The following is a 17,039-nucleotide window of genomic DNA, read 5'->3' as shown; positions in this document are numbered from 1 at the left end:
GTCGACGGTAGGTTACGGGATGCGTGAGGTAATTCGTGTAGTCGATATTTTCCTTGGGGATTAGAGATGCAAGCGATCCTATTCAGATGGATTGGCATTGTGGCGGGTGGGGGAAGGTGGAGATTAATATAACCGTTTTACGCCTGTTTTCTACGATTGCTGTTTGAGGTAGGATTAGGATGCTGGATATAGGGCTGGGATGTTTCTACAGTTGTTATATGGAGGCTGTTAAGATTGTGATGATGAGTGCGTGACATCATGATGTTTCGTGGTTATTATGAGAAGATTAAGATTACTAGACAAATCGCCGAACAACAAGACCGCCTTCCCTCTCTTGCGTCTAAAGCGAGCACGTTTTCGCTCTTGTACCGGGTTTTGGGTAACATACCCCAACTGTCATCTTCTCCTTCAAGTTGAATTGTCTATTCAGAACAACCTTGGCGTCGTTTTGGGCCACGGGTTGACAGGTTCCACCGCAACTTTGTCCCTTGACCGAGGTTGAGCAATTTGGCAAGCATACCGGCCTCTTGATCGGCGTATTTTCTCCAGGACAAAGTATCATAGCTTTGTGGCAACTATAGGTTGGTTGACATGTCCCTGCTGGAGAACAAAGTGCAAATCCGGCTCTATTGCTGCCTCGCCCTTCTGCGTCGCGTAGGTTATCTCCGGGGTTGCTGTCCGAGTCTGCTTCCTCAACTAATGCTTCATCAATCTTAATGTCCAACTCCAGAATCGGCTTTTGGGCTACCCGCTCGGGAGGTGGGGACGGGTTGGTGTTGTTCGTGGTTGAGAAGCCAGTTGAGCCTTGGACGCAAAGTGATGAGTCTACAAAGGCAGCGGCAGAGACATCATGCCATAGCTGTGTCATGTTGTACAAGTTCTTCATTGTGTAGTAGATGCGACAGTCGGCTGCTTCGTACTCGAACTGTAGTGGTGTGGTCTCCTTTGCCCGCACCTGGTCACGGAGATTGACGCCCATGTACAAAACGTACATGCCTTGGTCGCGCACATCGGGGACCGTAGCGATCGACTTCGTCCTGTCATAAATTGGTGAAGATTTGACACTTTCCATGTCTGTATCCAGGCTGTCTGCATCGTAGGATGTCGCGCCACGAGTGCCAGAGGCTGCTTGCATAGGGCCAGTAGTTGGTCGACCTCCTGCAACAACTGTACGGACACCAGCGCGGGTCATCATCTCTACAAACAATGCGCAAGCGGATGCACATAGACCGTCTGTAAGGAGGACTATTTGATCTGGGTTCCATGGGCGCGTGTCGTTGTTTACAGCGTCGGCCAGATACATTCGGGGAATCCACCCAAAGGCAGCCTGTAAAGGTGTCAGTCTCGACGTCAAGTCTATAGTGGGTAAAAACATACCGCATCGAAGTTTTCATTGGCAAGATCGTATCTCTCTGTGAGTGAAAAAGTATCCCCATTCGCTTCAATCGGTCCTTGATACTCAGGCCACCCTGAGAAGTTTCTTCCAGTGGCAGCGTTCAATTTGGCGTTGATGACCCACTCGTCGGCCAATAGATAATTCTTGAACCATTCATCATCGGTACTTGCCCAACCATCCGATACGGTAGTGCCAATCACGTTTGCCAAGGGAAAGCTTCGTCGACGGCTTCCAGCGAATGGAGTCAGGTCGGGGAAAAAGCTCTTGAAGATGGTAAACGGGAGAAAGATGGCTCCACCAGAATTCTGCTGGAGGTCGATAACAACTTTTTGTAGACCTGCAGCTGACGCATTTCCGATAAAATCACTCACTGTTTGGATGTAGTCTCCTATAGAATCTGCAACGCTAAACACAATGACGTTACCACACGCGCCAATAAGGTATCCTTCTGTTCACTTACATATCAAATGTGGGAAGACTAAGGACGCCAGTCGAGATGTCATTATAAAAGTACCCGGTCACTACTCCTGTACCGAACAGACCTAGATCAGGCTGTACAATATTGGCGACGGGGAATGCACCAAAACTATCTTCAGTCCAGTTTGTGACTGATGCTGGTGAATCAGCTTCTTCTTCGGGTGATTCTTCAGAGGATGGGTCTGATTCTGAGTCCGGTGAGGTGTTATCAAATGACGCAGGTAAGAGGCCGAGAACAAAGTAGTTGTAGAAGTCGCCTCCCGTTGTCAAAGGACCAGTTTCATTTGCAAACCCACTGTAAATTGCCACCCAATATGTGTCGTATGTGGTGCCATTCTCAAAAGTGAACGTAAGGTCGTCGCCAGGGTAGAAAGTAGCGCCTCCGGAGAACGTGGTGAGTGATCCCTGTATATCCAGCGCCGGGTTTGACATCAGAGAGTTCCATTCAGCATGAGGTTCGGCAAACTCCCATGAATTGAGAGTGGCAAAATGATTCAGAAACTCATTGACTTCGGTACCATTGATCATGGTTATTGCAGAAGGTTCCCAGCCTTCAGTTTGGGAATCCAAAATGTCATCTGTTCGTGGTTAGGCGTGAACAACTCTCCTTACTCCGTTCAATAAACTCACCAGTGATATAAACTCGAGGTTCTTGTTTTCCATCTACTGAAACAGAAGCGATCTCGATCGGGCTCGCGAATGTGAAAGCCGAGAGAATGCCTGCGTTCAACGAAACATGGGAGTCGCGCATGGCATATACCAAAAGCTGAAATTCTGCTTCGAACTCATATTGATTCAAATACAGGTTCGCATCAACCTTCTGTTGTATCCTCTGAACTTCTGCTAGAACATCGACTGCAGGTTGTTGGTATCCCTCGGGGGGATTTTTGAGGTACGCAAGGGTTGACTGGAACTGTATCGTTTCATTCCAGTACTTGACGAAGCGCGTGGCAACTGCAGAATTGAAAGGTACGCTGTTTAGACATCTATACACATCTGATGCCAAAAAGTATGTCTTGCCTTGAAGCTGTTAGCGACGGACACGGTGATGTCACTAGCGCTGAGCCACTAGCGTGACCCTGGACCCAGTTGGTGCCCTTCCTTCTTGCCGCACTCTGTACTCACCTTGGTTCACATAATTGATTATATCGCCGCAAATGTACTCCGGATTGGTAAAGGATACATCCTGGCGTGGCTTGAGTCCTGATGGAAGCGTTCGTGCGAGGCTGCACGAGGCGAATGCAACGGCCGCCAGGTTCTTGACGAACAGCATCCTGAGGTAAACTACAAGAAAGAGGGAATGGCGATGAGCGATAACCAGACTTTAATGCATTCATATCCAACGCTTATACAATAACACACACCGTTGATGTTCCCCTGCGTAGTGGCGCGATTTCTCATCTCGCGTACGATGGGGCCAGGTCTTAGCCGCAGGACGTACAGTAGGCCTCCCGTGCGCCATCTCAGCCCCCAACGACCTATTTAGGGATGTGACAGGGTATGTTGTACAACTCTCAAGGCCACCTGAAGTCCTCAGCCTCCACTATAAAACATCAGCTAGAGGCTCATTTATCGGTCCCGGGAAGCCAAAGCAGACTAGAGCGACAATATGAGCACATCTGAGTCTACAGCCTACGATGCCTTCGTGGTGGGAAATATGGCTTTGCAATCTTCTATTGACATATCTTGTGATATCTTTCCGGGTGTTTACGATTGGTTCTTCACAGCGGACGTGTTTGTGCGGTGGCGCAAAGCTCGGATGACATGGCCACTCCACTGCATTGGAGGCCCCGGTGCTGGGAAGGTGAATACTCGTTGTACAAACTTGGTCTTCCACTAATGATCTCGATAGACTACACTGGTCTCGCTTGTACGACAACATCTTACCACACACCCTGAAACGCACATTTACCCTGTCGTGCATATGTCTATCTCTCAAGACGTTCCTCATTACGACAAGAATTTTGTCGAAGATTTCTTAGAATCTCTATACGATAAACTGGCGGAAACGACTCTGCTCGAAAACGATTGTTCATATGAAGCATTTACCGATTATCATGAAAAACGTTATTCGCTTGAGGATGCACCTGAAGGATATAGAGTCAAAGAACGGCTGAAATCACTTCGAGCGGCACTTGGTCTACGCCTCCAGACAATTAAAGAAACGCGTGCTTTTCTTCTCCTGGACGGCATTGACAGATATGACTCAACGCAGCGCCTAATCATTGATGATGAGCTTTCAAGGCTTCTTGATTCGGGGTTGAGCATACTTATCACCTCTCGTATCGCAGTATTTCAACGCTTGCATACCGTTTGTGATCATCCTGATGATCCCGCTTCTCACATATCCCAGGACTATCGACCGCCTTTAAGCATGTATTACAAGTGCAAAGTGTGTGGAGACATAGTCTGCATGCCATGTAGAAATCGAAAGCGGTCATGTCCAAGTGGGTAAGTTTTTGTGTGAGGGCTCCGTATGTATGCTGACAACAGTGTTAGGCACGAGGAATCTAAACTATTGGAACCATACGATCATGTCAGTATCAACATGATAATCCCAGACATGGCTATGACGAACTACGTTGCATGGGATCTCGAGCGGGAACACGGTGATCTCGGGCTTGACAGCCCTGCTCGAAAACCTCCCTTGTCGCCTTTAGGCCAGGTGTTGACTTCCAAAATAGCCAGTAAATCTGTTCAGAAGTACATGGAAGAGATTGTCGATGCTGCTGGAGGGAACGTAAGCTTGGCAAAAGCAAGACTCGACTTGCTACATACGATGGAAACTCTAGACGATTTAGAGGCAAGACGAGACCAACTCCCAACCAACATCGTCGCAATGTTCGAATCTGGTCTCAAGCGCATAGAGACACAGCCAGGCAACCAGCATGAGATAGCCTTGAAAGCACTAGGGGCCGCAGCAACCGATATAAGAGGAGCAGAAGTCCCGGTTCTCCGAGAAAAGCTGCAAAAATTCGATATCCGCAGCGGCGAAGACATCCTTGAAGCTGTACGAGGGTTTCTTCTGAGCACACCAACCGATACCGAAAGCCTGCGACTTGCCGCATTCCATCTGAGCTTTTTCCGCTATATCACCGAGCGGTATCACCAGGGCATACATCATGCCTCTCAACAGATTGAGATCCCCAAGCCTTCGTTCTACCCACAAGAAATAGGGACACCAAGCCCTGTCACCCCTTACACGCTGAGTAGATCCATTACACAGCCTATTCAGCCGTTCATCATTCGAAAGGACACCCGCGATTGGGCATAGCGCTTATAGGCTCAAGGCGCACGATTCTGCCTCGCTCGCCACATGAGTCTCAAAGCAGTTCAGCCTTATACAAGAGTGTTTGTGGGAAAGTCCAGTTTCCCAACGCACGGAAAACAAATATGTGATTTGAAAAATGTATTTCAGGGTGGTGTGAGCTAAATGTATACAAAGCTAAGCTGGTCTTCCTTGGCGCGTCACTTTTTTCCCCATCCAAGCGCGGTTCTCTGGGTAGGGCTGCATATTCTTGGCTGTCACACTCGCACTCCCAACCAATATTCATACATGCAAGGATTAGTCGTGTCTCTATACGTAATCGTGGTAGTGCAAATTCGATCAGGCAACGGCGACGCCATTTCAGCCCCCAATGCACCACGTGAACACTTGTTTCCGCCCCCACAGGGCTGAATACAGGCAATCTCCGAATCTCATGTGGGTGAACAACGCCATCCCATAGGCCGATGCTTAGTTTTATCATGACCGAAGGCTTTGCAGCCGCCCGGCGGTTCATTACATTTGACCTGATCTCGGAGATCTTACCTAGGCAGCTGCCGGTAGACGCTAGGAGTTCTGGAGGCGGGATTCGGAGGACTTATCGCTAGATTGATTCGAGCAGCAATATTCACGATGAAGCTATGCGAATATTGCGTTGAACATGTGTTGCGGAGCAAAAGTTCATGGGACTACCATCGTCGGTCATGGGAGTCGTTGAGAGGCGAATGGGACATTGATGCGCCTTCACACTCCCGTGGGGATTCAAAATTCACGACCAAGAAGGAGAAGGATCGGTGCGTGTTCTGCTGGACTTTGGGGCAGGATATCGAGAAGCTTTCTCCGCTGCTGAAGCACGAGAAGAACGCATGGCCCGTATACAGATGGAACATCAGAAGCCTCGCCAAGATTCGAGAGAGCCTGGAGGCGATAGTCGTGACATTCCGCTATGTACATCCCGTAAGCGAAATCAGAAACAGCGCGTATACGAAAGTTGCGCTGCCAACACGAACCTTCTTTCTCTTTCCCGAAGCCGAAATGCAGCCACTGCCTAAGCTAGAGGACCTTGGGCCTTCAACAAATCCAGAGCACAACGGCGGTCATCAAATAAGAGCTTGGGTCCACAATTGCGATACCACACATGAGGACTGTATGAAGCGTAGGAAACTCACGCCCAAGTCTAAGCGCTTCATTCCCACTCGTTTACTGGATATCAGCGAAGAACCGGGAGAACCGATACGAGTCATCGAGACAGCGACTACGTCTGTTCAAGGACCATACTGCACGTTGTCGCATTGCTGGGGTTTGATAGAGTTTCAGCAACTTCGCGATGCGAACAGAGAGCGTTTCATGAAAGAGGGCATCCCATGGCATCTCTTCACAAAGAATTTTCAGGACGCGATCGAGGTTGCTCGTTCATTGGAAGTTGGCTACATATGGATAGATAGCTTGTGTATTATCCAGAAGAGCAAGGCGGATTGGGATAAAGAAGCGGGTCGCATGCATCTTGTGTATCGTAATAGCTACTGCAATATAGCTGTTGTAGATTCCAAGGATAGCACTGGAGGAGCATTTCGGAATAGAGATCCAGAGAATGTCGCGCCGGTACGGTACAGGCCTGTTAACGACTCGCCGCTGTTTGGCAACAAGGAAAAGGAATGGATAGTGGTTGCCGAAGATCTGTGGGAGCGCGAGCTCATTCAGTCATTCCTCTATGTTCGTGGCTGGGTATTCCAAGGTTAGTCCCCCTGGACTTATCTTTATTGTGTACTAAGCGTGAGACAGAGCGAATGCTGGCGCCACGCATCCTCCACTTCGCTGAGAAACAGATTTTCTGGGACTGCCCTTCACTAAGTGCTTGCGAAACGCTTCCAGGCGGTTTACCGCAACCTATGGATAGAGTAGCCGGCCCAGACCGACACTGGAGAGGCCGCCTCCAAGTATCTGAAGGTAGCGATGAGCCCTTGGCAGGCGCCATAGACCAGCCTATGGAATCCTTCTGGAAAACAGCCGTCCGCAAATACACAAGTTGCAACCTCACCAACGGCAGCGACAAGTTGATCGCCATGTGGGGTATCGCGAAGCTAGTACGAGACGCTCTAGGCGTTGAATACGCTGAAGGCCTGTGGCAAGCAGACCTAGAAGACCAGCTATCATGGCACGTCGCCGAATGCAAACTGCTGAAGCGACCCAGTGAATGTCCGGAATGGAACCTAGCCAGAAATATCCCTTCCTGGTCCTGGGCATCCATGGACGGCGAAATCGTGGTCCCAGACCGCATGTCCGACAAACCACACTACAGAGTCACCGACCATAACGGCCGGCCCATAAAAGTCAACATAAAAGGCAGGCAGAGTCTTACACAAGCTATAGCTAGCAGAACTGTCCCTCAAGCCCCGCCCGCGCCTGTACGCGTGCGAAGTGATTCCGGAGCAGAGATCCAGCGTCGAAACGTGCAGTCGCGCAAAGAGCATGGGGACCTAAGCGGAGAAAAGGAATTCCACAAAAGCGTTGTTCCCGAGAAAATAAATGATGACGAGGAACCCAAACTCGTCAGCCAATCGATCCGGATCCAGGGACGCATTGGCCGGGGCAGACTGGAGGGTAACGACGCGGGCGACAAGTGGACGCTGCAGGTCCGCGGTACTGCGGATTTCGAAATCGAAGCATTTCCCGACACGGTTCCTAATTTGAGGGATCCGGTCGACGTGTGGCCGTTTTATGTGGTTTTGTCTGCGAAACAAGTCTATATCCCACAGTCCTTTTTGAGCAAGGTGTCGGAACCACAGCATATACAGAGGAGAGATACGAACAGGGATACCCATCGGCTTGCGAGTATCGATGAGTTGGTAGAGGCTGAACCGGAAGAAGAAGTCGATTATGCAGGGCATGGCATCTTATTGAAACCGACCGGTGGAAACCACTTCCGTAGGACAGGAGCTTTTCGCTTTGCGCATGCGAGTGAGCGTGTCTTTCAGATATTGCAAGGACAGGAGAACTGCAGATTTTGGTTGGACTAGTCGGCAGTGACTGGATGCAAGGCGATTGGATAAGAGTTTACTTTGTACATTCCATTTTACTCATAGTACCTGTTCACTATCCCATCTTCACGTTCCTGATATCGAAAATGCTTAAACTAAGCCATAACCCATACTGGGCCGATACAGGCAACTGTCTACGCCAGTAGCGTCTACTTGCCACGGGTGTAGGTCGAACCGCCGTTGCCGTTGTTGTAGTACGTAGAACCCTAGTACGACGTCAGTAAAGCCCCAACCACAGTGTTCGTCACATCTCACGTTCGGGTTGCTGTAGTAGTAGGAGCCGTTGGTGTTGGAGTAGTGGTAAGAGTTGGGGTTGGAAGCACCAGAGCCGTAGTCACGAGAGCAGTAGTGGTTACCCTGGCAAAACTACATCAGTACAGACGCGCAAGCATGGGAACTATGTCAAAGTCTCACCTGGCTGTTGGTACCGGAGCTGGTGACACTGTAGCCCTTGGAGCCGGAAGAGGCGTTACCGGAGTTCTGAGAAGGCATTGTGAATGATCAGGTATAATCGGGTGTTGCAGTTGATTTGTTCAGACTGTTGAGCGATTGAATTGAATCTGGGCGCAAGATGGGCGGAAGGAGACATATATAAGGGGAGAGGGACGCTGCCGCAATGACCCGTGACCCCGCAGCAACTTCCAAGCTTGGTTTGTGTTTCCCCTCTTTCAGGGTAGCGACATTTGCTACGCGGAACGCTACCGCTCGATTCGGTATCGCGCTTATCACGTTATCGCGTTGTCACGAGACATGGGGATCGCATGGGTAGTACGATCAGAGTTTGAGCAAAAATGCATGCTAAACCTAGTTGTACGCGTTGATAGTTCACAATTGCATAATATATGCTGCACTTGTGAGCCTGAGCAAGATCAACATTGGCACAGTTACAGGATAAAATTGGCACAGCGTTTCATGATTTTGCATATACTATGACATGGGAGTGCGGAACAAGTCAAGCCATGGTATCATTCCCTTTGCCGTCGATGCACATTACGCACGCAGAAACCAGTGATTCCAGTGTCGAGCAACAGCTTGCTCATCGACACTCACCCATCTCGGCCTATAGACCATATACATCGAGCCCTTCGCCTGAACGCCTGTATCCGTATCATCAGCACCCATGCTGGGGATCTCAACGCGCAACGCCGATTTCGTGCTCCACAGGTCGTCTCAGAGAATATCCATTACGTGTCAGCTCCTCCAACTGTATCGTAGCCTCGTGCTGTTGCCTCTTCTTTTTCATCCTGAACCAAACGACAAACAAGACGAAGCCAACCACAATTGACAGCCCGACTGCAGTAACAATGACCAGGATGATAACTGTCTCAGGCACAGATCGTTGCTTCCTAGAGCTACCCGGAATGGGTGTTGGAGTGGGGGCGAACACACTCATTGGTGTGTCTCTGGCGGTTGTGTGGCGGGTAGGTGATTGGTAGGCAGCAGTGGCTTGACAGGGCGGCGTGAAGTTGCGATTGGGTTTGAAATAGCACACTGCTGATACTACGCTACTTGCTCTATCGACCTTTGCTGTAAATGGTGTAGGTTGAACGTGGATGTCGTGGGCGCAGGCGGTAGCGTGTCCGTCCAGATGAGTGCCGGTCCGTTGACAACGACGACGCCGCGTTCTCGAAGGCGCCTCCAACGTGCCTTGCTGCTCAGATTGTGGTAGCGGATGTATGCAATGGCGAGGAAAGTTTCGAAGAGAAGAATGCCGACGACGACTAGAATGATGAAGAGTTGGGTCTTGTCAGTCGAGTCGTGTTGACTGTCTCTGCGGGTAGTCGCTGTCAGGATGACAGGCATGTTGGGGATGGTGTGAGACGCGGTGAACAAGAGTGGATATGGCGCTTATTAGCGAGGTGAGAGGTGATGTAGAAAGCGATTTGCGCGATTTTCCGCAGAGAAAGTCGTACAAGTGGTGAAAGTGAGTCCCTCGTCTCCCGGTTATACATCGAGGCCACACTCCTTTAGTCCGCCTCTCAAACTAGCTCGAGCCAATCGTGATACAGGCTAGAGAAAACTTCATATCCAGAAATCTCTCCAGATCTCCTTGCACTTTGCGTAGTTTGCCACGGGCTCGTCTGCCGCACACGTGTAGTGCTTGTGAGCTTTTATCTTTGCTTTTATACTACGGCTTTCGACTGTACAATCTCTGCTTCTATGCCTGAATGCCTTCGAAGATTGCATTTCATACTCTGCAAGTGTGGGTTTCGGCGCGGAAATCAGACGAAGGATTGTCCACAGGGACTTCACGAAAATGAATACTCCACGGAAGTGCAGCATGGTGTTGCATCGAACAAATGAAATAACGCAAGATTAAAGAAGAAAGCTCGGTTTTAGGGTTGTCCATGTTGTCAAATGTATTGCACGCTTTTCTCTTAACGTGTTGGTATGCAGGGCGCGGGAACATGGTTCAAAGAGACACCGGCACCTTCACCCTCCGCTGAACAAAGAAGCTTATTGAAGGTAGGGAACCCAACTAAGAAAACCTAGAAAAAGAAAGAAAATCGTGACAGTTCTGCTCGAGTAATCACACACGCATGCCGACGAGATGCAGTCCCTGAAGGATCCAGTCTCATGTACAATAGACCCAGCCCCCGCCCTGTGCTCCCTGTTACTCAAGTATATTTCATTCCTCTTCTTATGAAACTTTTTACCGAGTCTCCTTTGGTCGAGTCTCTTTCGTTGAAGGGTAGAACAGGTGGGCTGTGCAAAGTATGCGCACCTGCGCCAGTGCTGGTTCATCATTGCAAGGGCTCATGTAGGTGCACTTGCCTGCCGTACAACCCGGGCAGTAGCTTTGGGACCTTCGAATCTCCTCACAGTCAGCATATCTCCTCCATCTTCAATTGTAAGTTGTCTGACAAATCCCAGCCTTACCATCACCTTCCTACGCATTCGAAATCAACGCATGCGCGCCTTCCCTACTCCCTTACACCAACCACACAGCCTTGTAAACACGATCAAAACCACACAAATGACGTAAAGAAGCAGCCCATAGTTGATGGCTAGAAGCACCAGGTAGCCGAGTCCAAAAAGATTGTCGCGTGTACAGAGACCGGGTCCGATGCCCAGATATTGGATGGCGGGCTCGATGAGCTGCGCAATGGGTGTTGGACAGTCATGGAAAGAGGGTGTTTCATCGAATGGGCTGCGATTCCTGAGCTGGTGGGGATATGGTCGGTCGCGTGGTGGCGGCATGTTGTTTGATGAGGCTGTAGAGGTGGAAGAAGAAGAAGAAGAAGAAGAAAGGCAATGGGTGTGTGTGTGTGTTGTGCTGATAGGGAATTAGAAGGTTTCTCTCTAGATTAGAGACGGAGGTTGGTATGCAAAAATCAAGGTTACGTCATGCCATGTTACACGAAACGCGGTCCATACGCAGGGCCCAATCCGAGGCTGCCTACATGTTAGGCTTACTTGAAATCGTATCATAATGCGACGCTCCCAATTTCTGCATTCCCTGCCTTGTCACGTTGGCAACATTCACAATTTCTTCAATTAAATTTCGAACTCACTCTGCTCCCCTTTCCTCTCCCATGCATCGCCCTCGTATTGACCTTGTTCTTAATCCAAAACACCGCATGGTCCCGCATAGACTTCGACTTCACAGTTGTTGTATCCCGCTCTACCACCCCTCTCTAGAACCTGCTTCCATGAAGTGCTTCCATCTTCACCTTTCCCGAGGAATACGTATACCCGTCCGTGCAATACCGGCATTCCCTTGTGACGTGTGGCTCAGTGCCACCTTTTGCGCCGGTGATGAAGCATTCGGCGAGCTAGGGAGCTGGAGAAAACGTTAGTGAAAGCTGAAAGTTTTATTGTGGCATACAAAAAAGTGATGCTTAGAGGAGTTCGGGTAGTGTAGGCTTACCTCAAGACGACGAGTCTTTCTAGATTTCACAGGCGAAACAATGACGAAGCGCGATAGGGCTGACACACCACCTGGATCATGCAAACCACTACGTCCGAGGAATCACAAGACGAGACTTTTTGATGAACGAGGCTGTGCGAAAAATTACAAATGGATGTTGTGTAGAGAAGCTATAACAGAAAAGACTTCAAGGTTGACTGATTTATATACACGAAGGCATACGTACTCTACATTGAAAAGAAACTACACTGAAAATCTGACCAAAAAAATCATTCTTGTCTAACTATGTTCTTTCTCTTTCTGCTCATGTTCTTGATTTTGTTTCTGCTCTTTTTTCTTTGCAGGCTCGTTTTCACCTACTGCTGCGGAATCCTTTGCATCCCCAGCGCCATTCTTGCCCACTTCTTTCTGAGGCTCTTTGTTCTCTCCTTGTGCAGGTTTCTTGTTCTCTCCTTGTGCAGGTTTCTTGTTCTCTCCTTGTGCAGGTTTCTTGTTCTCTCCTTGTGTAGGTTTCTTGTACTCTCCTTCTGTAGGTTTCTTTTTCTCTTCTGTAGGTTTCTTGTACTCTTCTTTTTGAGGCTTTTTCTCTTCTGTGGGTTTCTTGTGCTGTTCTTTCGGAGGCTTTTTGTTCTCTACCTCTGTAGGCCTCTCCTCCTTTGGAGGCTTCGGCTGCTTCTTCGGTCCTTTTAGAACCGGCGCGTACTCTTGCTTAGGGGGTTTCTTCTCATCGTTGCTAGCATGCCCGAGATGATCCCAGTATTGTTTAATCTCCGCCGTGATGTCCCTCGTTACACCAGTTTCCCAAATGTTCCCAGTCTCTGCCAGCAGATCATACCAGTCCAACATGATCTTCTCCCTTTCATTATTTCCTGCGAAGTGTAGTACAAAATCTCCTCTCCTCACACGCCATGACTCCAGGTTCGGCCTCTCCACACCTGAAATGTAGGCAGGGACGCTCTGATCTCCATCCGGGTATAAGTTGAACCAATGTTGCGGAACAATGGCTTGATGGTCCTTCCATTCAGCCGAAGAAAGGACTAACTGCATGGCGGTTTGCTCCGCGAAACCGAGATCTACGTCTGGATAGTATAGGGGGTATGCCAGGACAGCAGAGAAGAACATGGATGACCATTTGTTCACTCGAAAAAGAAAAACACCGGCGTTTAGACCGTTCATATCGTGGTTCGTGATGATGTGGTACTTGTCGAATTCGGGACTGTTTGGGGGCAAGAAGGACGATAGAGGACGGCATGCATCGAGGACGATGGCGTCGCGATCTATCCACAAGATCCACTCTAGCCGCTCATCTTCTGGCTTGAGTAGCTCAGTCAGAGTGAGATGCTGGAGGTAGGCGATCTTGTTCCAGGCGCCAGGGGCGAGATCTTCGCAAAGGACATGCGCTGATGTTCCGTGAACGGCTGCATGGAACATTTGGGTTTGGATCGCACCGTCGTATGCGGGGATGCGTTTGCCCGTTGATATAGTTGCCAAAGCGACGCGACGGCTCTCTTCTGTGGGAAAGGGTGCGTGCTGGTCGCATGATGCTCTGCGTTCGAGAGCGAGTTGCTTGTGCTGGTCGTCAAAATCCGGCATGCATTGTGCAGTTCCGTAGGATAAGTGTATCTTGTTCCAGTCGATGGCTGGAGCAGCATCGCCGGTATGTTCTGGTTCAGGTTCAGCAGGTTGGATGGCTGGAGCAATAGCACTGTCGTCATGTTCTTGTTCAGCCTCAGCAGGCTGGATAGTTGGAGCAGTAGCATTGTCGGTATGTTTTTGTTCAGCCTCAGCGGGTTTGATGGTTGGTGCAGTCGCATCGTCGGAATGTTCGTGTTTAGGCCCAGCAGGTCGCGTCCCTGTTATCGAAGTTATTGTATTGTCGCCTAGCAATAATGTTGCATGTTCCTTGATGGTATCCTTCAACCATGACTTGGTGGGGACGTCCAGGTCCGATGTCTTCCATGGTAGTTCATACAGAATTCCCAGAAACAACAGAGCTATTAGAACTTTGGGTATAAAGGCAGCGGCGCGTAACATCGTGAGAGATGCCGCATATATCTGATAAAGAGAATGAAAAGAATGGAATTGTCCCACACGTGCAGGCTGATGCAGGAAATTGAAGAAGTGGGGGGTATAAGACCCCGACGTGCTGGAAACGACGAGATGAGCATCGAACAGGGAGAGAGATAAAGGACAGACATCGTATCTAGAAACAACGAATTGAGATAGATCCATGCGCGATTCTCGGCAAACCTAGTCAATCGTGTGCATGTATGTAAGACAGCCACAACCGAGGATGAGGCATGGATTCTGTATGTAGTTCGGCATCAGTTGCATCAGCAGCTCGTAAAATCCTACGACAAATGACAGGGAGACGCAGGGATGCGCTGTTCAGACGGGTCAGCAGCTGCAGAGACGAGTAGCACCGAGGATGTTTGTTGATATACTCCAACGAACCTCTGAATACACAGCCCTTGCTTTCCAGCTGCTCAAGTAGCATGTGTAGGGATCTCGTAGCATCATGAAGGCCGAAGATGTCGAACACGAGAGAGTGGAGGGAGTGTAGGAAACAGGGATGTGCAATTCTAGAAAGTTGAAAATCAGCGTAAGCTGTAAGCTGATGGACAATTGGCCGAGTCGCCGGCCGTGTATTGGACGCTGGAAGTTTGACATTGCCAATGAAACTGAAATTGTCGGCGAACGTTTCCCGTTGCAGTTATGGTCTGAGTATCACATGGGCTGCTGCATTTTGGTGACTTCTTGGCTGAACAATCGTTGGAGCGCAATAGAAGTTTATTTTGCGGTTGAGTTCCCGGTCGTATTGGAGGGGTAGCAGCGTGCGTCTTACGGAGAACGTTTTGCAGTGTGCATGGTGATCGTAATTTCGAACATTTCCCGGCTGATCCCCAGAGACTTGCTCTCGACTGCAATATCTAGATATGTGGGCTGATCGGAGGCCAGGATGAGATTGATGCGCCCTTGGAGCCTTAGGTACCTGCCTCCTATCTCAGATCTATCCATATCGGTACAGTCAGCGCTCGGCTACCCTGGAGGCTAGGGCTATGTACATGAATCGAAATTTCAAATTCGCGATCTGCATCCGTTCGGCACCTGTGAAGTTGCGGTCACCAAACTGGCATTCTCACAACTTCCGGCCCGCCCTTCGACAGGTTGGAGATGCTCTGACTTCGATCCCAGACCTAATAGTGTTACAGCGAGTATAGAAGAGCTGAAGATGGTAGCTTTGCTTTTGCTTTCGGGTAAGGAAACAACGGTCGTGAAGGGAGTGCACGGCATGGCACTACTGTAGTGGATACTGGTATTACCGGTAAGTTACCGGTCGGTACCGACGCTAAGCCAAATCAGGGATGCACCCCCTGTCCAGGTGCCGCGACGCAATTTGGCTCTTCGGCACACACTCTCTTACCTACAGAAGCTTGCTTGTTAGCAGCCCGATATGTTTTGAGTGTGACACGGGTCCACATACAGGCTAGATTCATGACCTTCGCAAGGTCTGCGCAAAGATCTAAGCGTCCCGGTTTCGGATAGGAGAATATGCATATGCAAGATCTGTCATGGCATCTGCCTATGGGGCCATGTAAAATATATCAATAGTAAAGATATATGTCTCGTTGATTATCGCGTGGCACATTCTGTGTTAATTGAAGGCGCCACGGCAAGCAAATGTCTTTAGAATGATATGTAGAAGCATTCAGATTCTGGCGAACAGATTTCTGAAAGATATCAATCGGTTGCGTTGACGCTGGGGTGGTTCGTTTACAGTTTTAAACTCAACTGATTGTCTGATAACTTCAATGAGTATGATAAGACAACTCAAGAAGTTTGTAATTTTCTCCTGACGACGTTGTCTGAAGGTTAGTCGCGCGATATCTCTACCGAATTTAATCGAGTGTAGCTGATCATCGTAAACAGGGCTTTACCGAGATCGGGGGACAAACCAAGAGGCTGACTGCCGCAGGACCATCTGGATTTTGGCAAGCAATCGTGGCAACGAGAAGATCGCATCGTTTCACGAACTGAACGTAAAGAAACTCACAGACAAGGAAAAGCTGACTACTGGTCTTGAGCCCCTTGTGAGCAGCCTTAGGGACACATTCCGAGAAATATGGGGTGTATGGACCTACCTAGTGAAAGTAGCAAAAGACATGGAGCTGACTCTTTCAGGATCCCTTTGAATCACGCATTGACGAAGTGATACCTTTCTTTCCGTTCTCGCTCGGGGAACAGGCCGTCGTGGCACACAAGTTTTTGCGCAGAATCGCTGCAGAGGTACGCGAAAAGATTGACTTACGACCGGAAACAAGGCGACACATTGGTCAATGCCATATCTCCCTCCAGGATGATAGCAAGACCTGCAGCCATATGGCAGGGCGAGGCTACAATCGCACCTCCGGGACCTGTGGGCTCAGCCGAGAAGCAATGCGCGTGAGCCAGATGGCTCGCGACGTGTATACCAAAATTCCTGGACGTGTGACAGAGCGGTTGAACGAGAAACCAGTAGAGAAGTTGGAAGTGAGACTAATGCCGACACCCAATAACGGGCAGAAAATCGGGGTGTTTCGAAAACAGGGTGGGGAGCGGATGGATGAGGCAACACAGCTTAAGAAGCCTCAAGACTCATAGAGATTTTTTTTACACGATAGGCCATCCTAATTAAGTAGATACCAGACATCGGGATGGCCGTGTATGCACCGCGATGTCGAATGCCGCTCGCAGTGATATCATCACGTCGCTTAGCGTCTCCTAGTTGGGCTCCTTTATTACACAAAACCATGCTAACCCTTCCCGAGGTCTGCTTCAGCTTCATTGATCAGCCATCTCAGTGCCGTGGTGCCTTTGGCCATCTTTTGCCTATCTCTATACAAACGTGTCCGGAAGTCGATAAGTGGGGCTCTCACGACGGTTTAATCTCGTTAAGGCAGGTAGCGTCGATCGCGCCTAAAGTACTGCGATGATGCGATGCCCAGCCAAAAC

General features: G+C 49.4%; 6 protein-coding genes across 6 annotated transcripts; 3 read left to right on the top strand and 3 right to left on the bottom strand.

The window, feature by feature from the left end:
- Positions 1-558: 558 nt before the first annotated feature.
- Positions 559-3,146, bottom strand: PtrM4_140190 (uncharacterized protein; the record flags this gene model as incomplete). The annotated part of the gene is made up of 6 exons (XM_066109460.1): positions 559-696; positions 749-1,327; positions 1,378-1,801; positions 1,857-2,451; positions 2,504-2,893; positions 2,999-3,146. 6 exons carry the CDS (start codon positions 3,144-3,146, stop codon positions 559-561), a joined length of 2,274 nt encoding a protein of 757 aa, XP_065960382.1.
- Positions 3,147-4,421: 1,275 nt separating this feature from the next.
- PtrM4_140180 (uncharacterized protein) lies at positions 4,422-5,147 on the top strand (the record flags this gene model as incomplete). Its single annotated transcript, XM_066109459.1, has 1 exon — positions 4,422-5,147. One exon carries the CDS (start codon positions 4,422-4,424, stop codon positions 5,145-5,147), a length of 726 nt encoding a protein of 241 aa, XP_065960381.1.
- Positions 5,148-5,771: 624 nt separating this feature from the next.
- On the top strand, positions 5,772-8,155 carry PtrM4_140170 (HET domain containing protein; the record flags this gene model as incomplete). The annotated part of the gene is made up of 2 exons (XM_001937961.2): positions 5,772-6,873; positions 6,921-8,155. 2 exons carry the CDS (start codon positions 5,772-5,774, stop codon positions 8,153-8,155), a joined length of 2,337 nt encoding a protein of 778 aa, XP_001937996.2.
- Positions 8,156-9,676: 1,521 nt separating this feature from the next.
- On the bottom strand, positions 9,677-9,979 carry PtrM4_140160 (uncharacterized protein; the record flags this gene model as incomplete). The annotated part of the gene is made up of 1 exon (XM_001937963.2): positions 9,677-9,979. One exon carries the CDS (start codon positions 9,977-9,979, stop codon positions 9,677-9,679), a length of 303 nt encoding a protein of 100 aa, XP_001937998.2.
- A 2,347-nt stretch (positions 9,980-12,326) lies between these two features.
- PtrM4_140150 (galactosyl transferase GMA12-MNN10 family protein) lies at positions 12,327-14,081 on the bottom strand (the record flags this gene model as incomplete). Its single annotated transcript, XM_001937965.2, has 1 exon — positions 12,327-14,081. One exon carries the CDS (start codon positions 14,079-14,081, stop codon positions 12,327-12,329), a length of 1,755 nt encoding a protein of 584 aa, XP_001938000.2.
- A 1,778-nt stretch (positions 14,082-15,859) lies between these two features.
- Positions 15,860-16,688, top strand: PtrM4_140140 (ClpA, ATPase with chaperone activity, ATP-binding subunit; the record flags this gene model as incomplete). The annotated part of the gene is made up of 3 exons (XM_066109458.1): positions 15,860-15,885; positions 16,024-16,177; positions 16,230-16,688. The coding sequence occupies 3 exons, from the start codon at positions 15,860-15,862 to the stop codon at positions 16,686-16,688; spliced, it is 639 nt and encodes a 212-aa protein (XP_065960380.1).
- Positions 16,689-17,039: the final 351 nt, after the last annotated feature.

This window comes from Pyrenophora tritici-repentis, chromosome 8 (assembly GCF_003171515.1).
Source record: "Pyrenophora tritici-repentis strain M4 chromosome 8, whole genome shotgun sequence".
NCBI lineage: Eukaryota > Fungi > Ascomycota > Dothideomycetes > Pleosporales > Pleosporaceae > Pyrenophora > Pyrenophora tritici-repentis.
This window is presented reverse-complemented; position numbering and strand designations above follow the sequence as displayed.